This window comes from Sus scrofa, chromosome 16 (genome assembly GCF_000003025.6).
Source record: "Sus scrofa isolate TJ Tabasco breed Duroc chromosome 16, Sscrofa11.1, whole genome shotgun sequence".
Taxonomy (NCBI): Eukaryota; Metazoa; Chordata; class Mammalia; order Artiodactyla; family Suidae; genus Sus; species Sus scrofa.
In genome coordinates, this window is record NC_010458.4 from 68,959,276 (window position 1) to 68,971,408 (window position 12,133).

General features: G+C 49.4%; 1 protein-coding gene across 5 annotated transcripts in view; it reads right to left on the minus strand.

The window, feature by feature from the left end:
- GALNT10 (polypeptide N-acetylgalactosaminyltransferase 10) overlaps positions 1-12,133 on the minus strand; it is a 308,767-nt gene that overhangs the window by 235,283 nt on the left and 61,351 nt on the right. The window contains exon 1 of one of the 5 annotated variants that reach the window (XM_021076942.1): positions 1,694-1,981. The exons of the other annotated variants lie outside the window; for them this stretch is intronic. Within the exon in view, the coding sequence (XP_020932601.1) occupies positions 1,694-1,852 (159 nt within the window). The 5' untranslated portion in view covers positions 1,853-1,981. Of the gene's footprint in view, positions 1-1,693; positions 1,982-12,133 lie in introns of those variants that run through there. 5 annotated transcript variants of the gene reach the window in all.

Sequence of the window (12,133 nt, forward strand, 5' to 3'; positions counted from 1 at the left end):
TACAGCCCCCTTGATGTGGGGCTGCGTCCAGTACAGACCCCACTGCTAAGGGATGTCACAAGGGACTCTTGCCTCAGGAAAGGAAAGAGAAGTGGCCAGTATCCTCCACGTTGACTAAATGATGGTATCACAGAAGGCTCGGCCAATAACCACATTTTACAGATGGAGAAAGGGAGGCTGAGAGGAGATGGGAGGTGATCAAGGACACACACAGCAAGTTAACAGTAAAGCTGAGGACAGAACCCTGACCTCCTGTCCCTAATGCTGGTGCAGGGTAGGAACAGAAAAAAAGAGATTTCATGAAGTAAAAACCAATCTGGATATAGAATTTAAGGAAGAGGGGTCTAAGTCAGCTGGCAGGGTTTGACAGGGGGTTAGGAAAGGAGTTGGGGCCTTAGCTTCCAAACAGTAAGATCTACCAGAAAGATCAACCAGGCCCTTCAGAATGGTTTGCAACAAATGCTGGAGTGACAGGTTGCACGTAAATTGGTCAGCCCTGTAGCAAAGAGCCCTCTGTACTCAAGAAGCCAGACTCCTCCAGACAGCAGCCTGATTCTGATTCCTTTCCGGAGAGAAAGGAAAACCATCCAAAGTCAGCCTCTTCTCTTGTCCTGCCAACCATCAGTCAAGTTCAACCCTGATGCGCAAATTATGCACTTCCCATGGGACTGAATAAATCTCACAAGAAAACCTGAAATGTCCCACTATGTGAAAGAGCCCAAACATATATACTCTCACTGGCACTACCTGAGCCAGGAGCTGGGAGCAGGAGGGATCTGATAGAGCCTTGGCTATCAGTCTATATGTACTCGTCACACACATACATGGGTGAGTTTAGAGGAGACAAAAACAATCAAGAGCAAGTCTTGGCAGCAAGAAACACCACACCTGATCAACCCTGACAAGTTCAGTAGGGGTCTTAGTACTCTGAGAAGGGACAGGGACTGCATGTTCCATCCTCAGGGAACTGGCCACAAACAGCCCCTGGGAAATTTGGGGTTCCTTCCGCCACAGCCCCCACTTCTGGATTCTCAGACAGCCAAAGGCAGCTGGCCCCTCAAAGACAGAGCACAACCACCCTCAGCCCCCAGGTCCTGAAGCTCCAAGCATGATCTTTGCATCCTCCAAGGAAACCACAGGGTCTGCGGAAGAAATAAAGCTGGGAAGGAAGGAGGCTGAACAAACGTGAAGAGGAGGGGAGGTCCAGGTGTCTCTTAGGGCAGAGGGGTAAACAGGAAAGGGGCTGGCCTGAGTAGGTAACACCAGGATCAGCAGGTGAGGGGAAAAGAGAAAAAAAGACCTGGACACCAAACAGAAGGACTGGCATCTCCAGAAAGAAGAGTCATCCTGGGATACACGGATGCTGACCGGATTCTCCAAGAGAGAGGGAGGGTGGAAAAGGTGAGGGGACACCAAGGAGGATGGTAACCTATGGTAAGAAAGAAAGCACCAGACTGGGCTTCAGAAGTCCTGGTTTCTAGTTCTGGTTCGGTTTCTAAATGGCGCAGGGCCGTGGACAAATCCCGGTCTTCCTCTGAGCCTCGGTTTTCCCATCCAAAAAAATGGGAAGAACAGAGGCTTCTCTGGCGCTGACTCTGAGGAGACAGACAGGCGACGACAGAAAAAGGAACCGAAGATTAAAGTGATTTCGAGGAGAGCGTGCTCCCAACTCCATGGCAGCTGAGGGACTCACCTGTCCAGCCGCCGGGGCCACCGCTGCCCCGGCTCCCCCGGGGGTGCCGTCGGGCTGCCGCTCGCGGTACAGCGCCCAGAGCCCCACGTTGGGCAGAAGGACCAGGGCCGCCAGCACCAGCGCCACCGCCTGCAGAAGCCGCTTCTCCTTCCGCCTCATCGGGGCCGGTCAGCCCCGCCGCGCCCCGCCGGCCCCGCCGCGCCGCCCACAGCTCCGCGCGTCCGCCCGTCCGCCCGGCGGCGGCAGCAGCTCGGCGAGAAGAAGCGGCCGCGGCGCCGGCCCCGCTCCAACTCCGCGGCACTTCCGCCGCTCGCCGGCCAGGGAGCCGGGCTCAGCCACCGCGCCGCCGCCGCGGGGAGGTCGCCACCAACACCCACGCCCACGAGTCCCGCTGAGCCGCGCGCTCTGCCCTGGCCTCCTGGGTATCGGTGACAGAGCATGGTGCACTATGGGCCCCGGCCTTCTCACGGCCCTTCGTGCTCCGCCCGGACGCAGCGGGCCCCTCTGGGGACCGCTCCCCCCTCTTGGACCGCAATGGTGCGGCCCGCTCCTCCGCTGCTCCCCCGCCCGCGGGAGCTTTGCGAAAGTCCGGGAGTTGGCGAGTTGGGCGCTAACTGGTCCGCGCCGGGACCCGCTTGCGCGGACCCCAAAGTCCCGCCGGCCACCTCGGCTCCGGACTCCAGTCGGGAGTTTTGGGGCTCCCATGGGATAAGCAGAGTGTGCTGGAGTCCCGCCGGATGCTCAGCGCCTGCAGCCCCCAGGGCTGTGGCTTCCCACCCCTCTAAGCTCGGCCACAGGACCCGCGGACCTCCCTTGCACCCCGGGCCTCGGCATTCCCAGGCGGGAAGTGGGGCCACAGCTGCGCTGCACGCGCGCGTTACTGTCGTAGTTTTCTTCCCTCTGAGGTCCTGGCTGTACGTGTGAACGCCCTGTGTAAAGTGGGGAGTGCGGTTTGCACCGGCTACCCGTCTGTTGTCCCTGCAGACTGCGGGACCTTTTCTTACGCAAGTCCAGCCTCCTTGGAGTTGGAATGCCCTCCAGTCCTACGAGTGCTTCTAGGCACTCAGCTCACCGAGCACTTTTTCGAAACCTCTTGTCAGTTCCTATCTCCCGTTCAGCTTCTAAGCAAACTGTGTCAGGCACCAGGAGGAAGTGAAAACAAACTCGAGCCTTGACGTCTGGGATCTGAAACATTAAACGCATAATCACATTAGGCGAGCGAATGTGTCTATAATCGTAGTAAGGGCTCTGAGGAAGTCGGCCGCCTAGGCGCAGGGAGCTGTGGCCAGCGGCCGGGGAGCCTGACTCCCGAAGGTGACGCCTGTGGCTCCTCAGTGCTCTTCACTTAATTGCTTCCTGTCTGATGCTGAGACACATTCGCCCTTTTGGTTGCCTTCCTTTTTGGTCAACTACACTTGTGTCCTCTTGATTTTCTAAGTCTCCGGCCCAGCTTCCTCCCTCCGCCCCAGCCTTGGCTCAGCGTCCTGGTGACTCCTGCCTCCCAGTTCTTCCAGCTGCAGGCCACGGGGACTCAGTTTTCTGAAATCAGCTCGGACCTTGACATCTGCTACAAAAACTCCAAAACGTCATAGCCTAAGGCTCTATAGAGGCCACACTCCTCTCTGTGACCTACTAGAGCTGATCAAATATTCTCTTCCCTCTGCTCTGCCCTGACCAGTTGCATAAAGGCTGTTTTCCTTTATGTGCTGTTGATGATGCGGTTCCTTTCACCTAGAAAGCCCTCTCCTCATCTCCATCTATGTGCGGGGAAACCTTGTCCACTTCCATGTCTAGTTGAATTGCCACCTCCTCCATGAAGTCCTCCAAAACTCTCCTCAGGGGGGCTGCTGTCTTGGATTTGTCATGGTCGTGCTTACCTTCTATTGAAATGTTTACTGTACACCAGGCACCATGCTAAACCCTTGACAAGCATTACCTTCTTTTAATGAGGTAATAAGTGCTTTTCTTATCCTTGTTTGCAAGTGAAATTCAGGTTCAAGAAAAGCGGCAGCCAGAATGATCCTGGTTTAGCAAAGATCAGAGAGCATCACTCCTCTGCTCGAATCCCTCCATGGCTTCCCATCTTCCACTGGATTCCCATAAGAAACCACAAGATCCTACAAGGCCATAGATGAACAATCCTCACCCTTTAGCATCTTCGCTGTGCCCCAGCCCACTGGCCTTCATGCAGTGTCTCAGAGCACACACACATTCCTGCCTCCCGGGCTTGCTCTTGATATCACCTCTGCCTAGAATGCCCACTCTACCATCCCTAGATCCTAGCCCTATACCTTTTTTTAAAAAAAATGTTTCGTGGTAAAATATGCATAACAAAATTTACCATTTTAAACATTCGGTGGCATGAAGTACATTCCCATTGTTGTGCAACCATCACCATTATCCAACTCCAGAACTTTTTCATTATCCCAACCTGAAACTCTGTACCCATGGTACACTTAACTCCCCAATTCCCCCTCTCCCTCAGTCCCTGGTAAATACTCACCATTCTACTTTCTGTTGTTAAGAAGCTGACCATTAGAGGTACTCCTTCTAAGTGGAATCATACATATTTGTCCTTTGCGTCTAGCTTACTTCACACAACAATGTTTGCAAGATTTACCCCTGTTGTAGTATGTGTCAGAATTGCACCTCTTTTTAAAACTGAATAATATTCCATTGTATGCATGTACCACATTTTGTTTATCTGTTCAACTACGAAGGGACATTTTGGATTACTTTCACCTTTTTGGCTATGGTGAATAATACTGTTCTGAATAGCCCCCTGGTTTTTTTATACTGCAGTTGATGTGCTAGTGGATTTCCATCCTATCTCTTTGACAAAAGTGGAAGTTCCTAGAGGGAAAGACAGTGTTGCAACACTTTTATGCACCTCCACAGCACCAAGCACAGTGCCAGAAACAGTAGCTAGAGTGATCCTTTTACAAACATGAGGCTCACTCTGCTCCTGGGAATCCACCTAGGACTTCCCTTCAAGTTAGAATAAGCTCAGAGTATCCTTAGCACAGCCTGTGAGGGCCTCTATGATCTGACCCAACTTCTAGATTTTTGCCCTCTCTCCTCATCCAGTTACACTGGTCTTCTTGCTACAATTCTTCAAATACACCAAGTTAATAATGATCTCAGGGCCTTTGCAAATTGGCTCTGCCACTGAATCTCCTCCTCCAAATGGCTGCACAGTTCTCTCCCGCCCGTCATTCAGGAACCAAGTCAAATGTTCCTTAGAGAGAGCCTCCCTCACCAGCTGATCTAAAATATCAAAGAATGCCTCCGTTATCTCCTCTTGCTTGATCTTCTTTAGAACAGGTATCATTTTTGGTTCCCCTCTCTACAATGTGAGCTCCAAGCAAGGAGGAACTTTGTAATTTTTCATCCTCTACTAGCACATACTTCTCTTTTTGTGAATTAGAAAACCAATCCTTCTAGGTGGAAGAATTTGCAAAGAGAGTGCCCACCTCCCCCTGGGCCAAAGCAGAGCTGGTGGAGCCAGGGCACATGGATTTCAGCTCATACTCTGCTCAATCACATAAAGCTAAACTGTGGCTTCTTCCAGGCCTGGAACACAGTAGGTACTGAATAATTACTGCTAGAGGGAAGTACAGCCGCTGAAGTCATGTATGAGAAAATCTTCAGTGTCTCCTGCCTACCCCTCTCAGCTCCCACGAGGATTCTGCACAAAATTGGATTTGAGCTTTTTCTTATGTTTCACCTGAGTGACTTGTTGATCAAAGCTGCACACCAGCCGGGTCAGCTCTCAATAGAAACTAGCCAACGAACCCAGCTTTAATCCCAGGGCGCTTTGATCACAATGCGGGATGCGCCAGGCATGGGCCCTGGGGTTGGGGAGATCCTCTTAGGGCTTTATTCCTCTCACCGAGACAACACCATTGGAGATGTGTGAGCAGCACATGCGCTCTGGCTGTTTTCCTGGGAAAACTGATCTGGACATCAACTGAAAGTGATCAAGAAATGTTTTCAGAGTGAGCCCTCCTAGGCCCATTGTGGGCATTAAATAAGACCATGTATATAAAGCACTTACTGCAGACGTTGGTCCAGTGTGACTAGTGGCTATGGGTAAAATAAAAGTCCAGCACCCAGAGAACACCAATGAGGGATGGACAGGATATCAGCTGCATGGCAAAAACCTCCATCTCTGGCCCAAGCCTCTCCAATCTCATCAATCACGCTCCTTGTCACTCACTCCAAACCAGCCAGCCCCACCTTCGTCCTGGTCCTTGAAAGCGTCAGGACATTCCAACCCCAGGCCTTTACGTTAGCCCTTGTCTCTGCCAGGAATATTGTCTCCCCCAACTTCCCCCAGTGTTGCTCCCTCCTAGCTTTCAGGTTTCAGCTTAAACTTCCCCTCCTCCCAGAGACTCTCCCTGACAGCGCACTAGAAGTGTTCTCCTCTGTACTTGACCTCTTGCTGTGTTTTCTTCATAGTGCATATCCCTCTCGGCCATAGATCTATGTATTTGCTTGTTGACTCTTTTTTTAGCCCTTCCAAATGGATTGTCACCGGCAGGGGGCAGAGACCTCATCTGCTCATTCTTACTCTGTCTCCACATCCTGGAACATACGTGCGTGGCACATAGAAAAGGTTTAACACACACACTTGATGAGCATCTTCTCTCTTCCCCCACTTTCCCAACTGTACTTCCTTTACTTTACTCTTTTCCTTTTTTTTTTTTTTTTTTTTTTTGTCTTCTTCAGGTTGCCCCGAGGATATGGAAGTTCCCAGGTTAAGGGTCAAATTGGAGCTGTACCTGCTGGCATACACCACAGCCACAGCCATGCAGAATCGGAGCCACATCGGCGACCTATACCACAGCTCACAGCAACGCCGGATCCTTAACTCACTGAGCAAGGTGAGGGATCAAACCCTCATGCATCCTCATGGATCCTAGTCAGGTTCGTTAACCAGTGAGCCACAACAAGGGACCTCCTCTTTTCCTTTTTTAAATGATCTGCTTATTTTCTCACTCACTCTTCAGTTGTCCCTTTTGTCATCAGTTACCTGCAGATCTTTCAGGATCCCGCCAGGACAGCCTTCCGCAAGAAGGCTCAGCTAGAAGAGAGGCAACAGGACAGGAAAGCCATCAGACTTCCTGATGAGGATATGAGAGCCCTTCCTACTAGATGGCCTTACCTTGGCTTTCACAGTAAGGCTGATCCCATTTGCCAAGGTCTGTACCCTCAGGCTGGTATGGCCTAGGCCTGCACTGAGGGGTGTGAAAGTGGAACAGATCAGCAAGTCAGGAGGTGTTGGTCTGATAATCAGTCAACCTCTAACATCGTTAACCTTGGCCAAGCCCCTTAGCTATTCTGAGCCTCAATTTCCTCATAAGCTAAATGCAGATAATAATGACTCTGTAATGACATAATTCCCAAGCTGGTGAGAGAGAGAGCTCTGCTTGACTCTAAGCAAAATCCAAGAGGCTATGGGTGTTGGACGTCTGTGCATGCGGCAAACCTAAAGACTTCTTGCTCCTCCTCTCCTTGGAGCTCGTCAAACACTCTCAGAAAAACTAAGCTCCGTAATTATGCGACCTCTTGGCAATGGCTTCCTTAAGTCAGAGTGTTTCTGCTTACAGGGTGATTGTTTGCTATGTCTCCACCACTGGACTATTAGCCCCATGAGGACAGAGATCATGTTGTTTCTGTTTGTTTTGCTCAATGCCTAGTACAGCATATCCTCAATGCCTAGAATAGTACCTGGCCCCCAACAAGTTCTCAACAAACACTTGGGAAGTGAATGAATGAATCGATTAATTAATCAACCTCCTTAAAATCTGCACTCAAGAAACTCATTAACACTCGAGTCTTTGACCCAAACTGCTGGGTCTACCAGGCTGGTCATTTAACAAGGGTCACAATTCTAAATATAAAGCAAAAGGACACAAGTTCTGGAGCTGAAATTTCCCTGCATGGCTCTGATGAGCCCGCATCAGTCCAGACTTTGCTCCCACCTTCCTGTGCAGCTTCAGACTGGCCACTCAAATTCTCTGAGCATCATATTTATCATGAATGGATCCAAGAGTGTATGCATTAGCAAGAATTAAAGATGTCTAGATAAAAAAAGAATATGGTCGTATTAAAGTAGTTAAACCAGATGCTTGTTGAGGTCTTTTTTAGTTCTAAAATTCTGGGACTCAGTCTTGCAAGGTAGGATGGGAGGAGGGCAGTCAGACATGGAACACTATTCTGGTGGTTCAGTCCGGTGTGTGTACGTAGCGGCATTTCAGCTCCGAGTCTGAATAAAAAGAAAGGGTTTGCAGGATGCCTATTCAAAATGACCTCTAGACAGAAAATTGCTTCTCTCTTGGAGTCTACTTTGTCATTTCCACACTGAGATGCCAATTAAACCAATCCTGCCAACCATAAAGGAATGTTATTGAATCAAGACAGTGACTGTGGAAGGTGCCTCAAGTAGGATACATTTTGAAAGAGCAAACAGAGAAGGTCGTACATTTCAAAGAGCAAATATACTACATCACAGGGTGGGTATAATTCAGACTATTAGTCAGAAGGGTCAGATTCAAATGTCAAATGTAGAGGAAGCCATCCTCCTTCTGTTTCTACCATTAAAATGCTTGTGTGTGTGTGTGTGTGTGTATCAGGGTTTGGGAAATGAGTGATTCCTGTTCAATTACTTTTCATTTTCCATAAAGGAAGAACATTGTACAAAGTACAAATAAAGAGGTGGTGGGGTGCAGGGGCAAGGGGCTTCCTAGAAGTTTAAGGCTCTTGGAGAAATGACATCATCTGTGGGCACTTCTGTGAAATAAACTTGGATACACTATAACCCAGTGGTCTTCACTTCGGCTGCTCTTAACTTTGGAATCACCTGGGACCTTTTAAAACTCTAGAGGCCCACCCTGCACCCTAGACCAATTAAGTCAGAACCTCTAGGGGTAGGACTCAGCCATTCCTAGGTGCAGCCAAGTGTAAGCAAACTACTCCTCCATAACTTTCAAGCTCTAAAACCCTTCTAGGTTTCCTTTGGCCTAAGCGGCATGTCATCGGATGTTCCACTAGGTGGCACCTTCCAGCAAACTTAAGTGGGTCCGAAGAGGTCTCTTCTAGGTCTACCTGAAAGGAATGATTTCAGAAAGCAAGGCTTGGTGGTCCTTACTGGAGACAAAGGGTCTGCACTCTTGATGAGAGGCTAAACTTGTTGGTTAACGACTGGCCGGTAAGCGCTAGAGCCACAGAATATTAAAAGATTCCTCCTTGCTAGGAAACTGAGGCCTGGAGGGGGCGCAGCTCCAGCTCTGACTGCTGGGCTCACCACAATCTCTTCCCGTATAGGTCCAACAGGAACAACAACACTCCGTACCCGCAACCCCTACCTCCCACCCCTGCTCAAAAGTCCTCCATGAGTCCTGCCATGGGCATCGGTGATCATCCGTCCTTTTCATCCGGTCAGTTGACAACACTCTGGTATCCTTTGAGGGTTTACCTTCCTGCACCTCAGCTGGGAGGCTGGATCAGAGCTGACTCCACCCTCAGCTTCTGGCTTAGCCAATCAGAAAGTGATGCTATTTACTCCCCCTACGTGATTGGTCCAGGCATGGACACCTGACCTACCCAAGGCAAAGTAGAACAATCGCTATGAATTTTGCGGAGGTTTTTGGGTTTGGGTTGGTTTAGGAAGCAGTGGTCCCTTCCAGATCCACCATGAGGAGTGGATTGGACATCTTATCTTTGTCCCTCCTGGCCCCAGAGAGGTGCTATAGGATGCATCAGTGGGCTTCCTTGCTCTGTCTTCCTGTTGGAGTTAGCCCTTGGGGAGCCAGGGCAGGATACCGAAGGGAGGCAGAAGAGCCAGGTCAGGATGTTTCCTCTCCCAGCTTCCTTACTGGGCTGATGCCACAGGCTGGCTGTAGCCACTACTAAAGGCCACAGCTCCTGTCAGGCTCTCTTGATTCTGAGAATCCCTCTCAGGATTCTGAGAAGTGCCTTCCCCTACCCTTCAGGACAGCACACCACTGTTTCTAGCCCCAGGGTACTACACGGTCCTTGGCTGTTACCCTATACCCTGTCCCATGGGCCTCTTAGTAAATGTGTCTCACATTTCCCAGAGTAGGAAAACCATGCATTTTCTGCTGGGACCCTACCTGAATCAAGGGGAGAAGCTTCCCGAGAACCTGAGAACGGCACCCACACAGAGGAAAGGAGCTGAAAAATCTCCTAGTTACCCAAGCCAACCCCTGATGTCATCCTGGCCTCCACTCCAGCTCACCTCCCACATTCAAACAATTATCTAATAATGCTAATTTTATTGCCTAATAAATTTTAAATCTATTCCTTCCCCCCAGGCCTACTATATGAAGCGTATTGCAGGTGCTGGCAAGAAGAATCCCTGATCAGAACTCTGCTACCTCAATTGACCAAATTCTTTACATTGTGGACTGGCTCCACCCTCAGCTACCACAAACCCTTGGCCTATGCTTGCCTGACCTAGATCAAAAGGATGAGCAGAGCCACTCAGATTAGGTCTCAGAAATTGGAATCAAGTGGCAGAGAATGGAGAAGGCAGCTGGCTGTGGGTCCTAAAAGTGGAAGTTCAGGTAGCATCAGGGTGGAGATTCTTCTCAGGACAAACAATGAGAAGTTATTGGAAAGGGGATACCATCACAAACAACAAGAAGTGCCCTAGTTGAAAACACAATGGACCAGAGGTGCAAGGAACAGAGATGCTGAGAGAGACAATTATGAAGGATAACTGCCTTGACTCTTGGTTTTCTAGTTCCAGATCCCTGCCCTACGGTGTCTATGGGGTTTCCCGCTGTATACCCTTTCCTTGACGTCATAAGTGAGTCTCTGTCCCTTATGATCTAAGGAGCCTTGGCCTTGATACTCTAGATTCAGAGTCCAAGTTAAAGCCTTTATCATCTCATTTGAATTGTTGCAGTAGTCTCCTAACTCCTCTACCACTTGAGTCCTGAACCTATCAGAATCCATCTTCCCACCACCACAGTGACTATTCTGGTACATAGACTTGCCATGTTGCTTCCTGCTGGTGGTCTTCCCATTGTATTCACAGTAAAGTTCAAGGATTGGCCTTGCAGTCTGTGCTAATCTGCTCGTAACTGCTTACCTTAATCCTGTGGCTTCTGGCCTCCATGCCCTTGCTCATGCTGATCCCTCTTCCAGGGCTGCCCTGTACACCCTTTGCGTGGATAAACTCTTAGCCAGCTTGATGTCCTCGCCTCCTCCTCACCTCCCGCCTGACTCCTTCCTCCTCCCAGCCAGTAGCTCTAAGAGCCCATCCCATTTGTGTAGTTTCTATTTTAGCATTTACATATGAATAAAGATGACAGGATGCTGTTAGCTAACTTTAATGGAGATTTTGTTACAAACCAAGCTCTAAGTTAACACTTTACAAACATTATTCCTTTTAATCATCACCAAAAATCCTCTGAGGTAGGTTTGATCATTATTCCCATTTTCCAGAGGAGAATACTGAAGCAGAGAGGCGCAGTGACTTGCCCATGTAGGAAGGAGTAGACTCAGGTCTACTCTTTCTTTCTTTTTTTGGTCTTTTTAGGGCCACACCCACGGCAGGTTCCCAGGCTAGGGGTCAAACTGGAGCTGTAGCCGCTGGCCTACACACAGCCCCAGCGATGTGGGATACAAGCCACATCTGCGACCTACACCACAGCTCACAGCAACGCGGATCCTGGCACTGAGCAAGGCCAGGGATTGAACCTGTGTCCTCATGGATACTAGCCAGATTCGTTTCCGCAGAGCCATGGTGGGAACTTCTCTTTTCTTTTTTAATAGCTTTATTGAGATATAATTCATACGCCATTCAATACATTCACCCACATCAAGTGTCCAAGTCAATGGATTTTAGTATATTCACAGAGCTGTGTGTAACCACAATCAGCTCTAGAACGTTTTCATCACCCCAGAAAGAAATTCATACTCATTAATTACTCATTTTTTGCTGCTGGCATGGTGCCCAGCATGTAGTATCTGTTCAACCAGCACTTCCTGAAGAATGGATGGCTGCCCTACTTCTGAGGACAGGAGAAGGTGCAGAGAGTCTCTTTGTGCAATTTTTGCACCTCAACATCAATCAAGGGATTTATTTACTTGATTCTTCGGGTTATTTCTTTTATGCTATTTCCCTCTAGTAATAACCTCTACTTACTGTTTATGTGCCAAACCATACACTGAGGGATTTGTCTGTGTTATCTCATCAGTACCCAACAACCAGGAGTTCCCGTTGTGGCTCAGCAGGTTAAGGACCTGATGTTGTCTCTGTAAGGATGCAGGTTCGATCCTTGGCCTCACTCAGTGGCTTACAGAGTGCTGCAAGCTGTGGCACAATTTACAGATACAGCTCAGATCTGGTGTTGCGGTGCCTGTGGCGTAGGCCTCAACTGCAGCTCCAATTCAAACCCCCTAGCT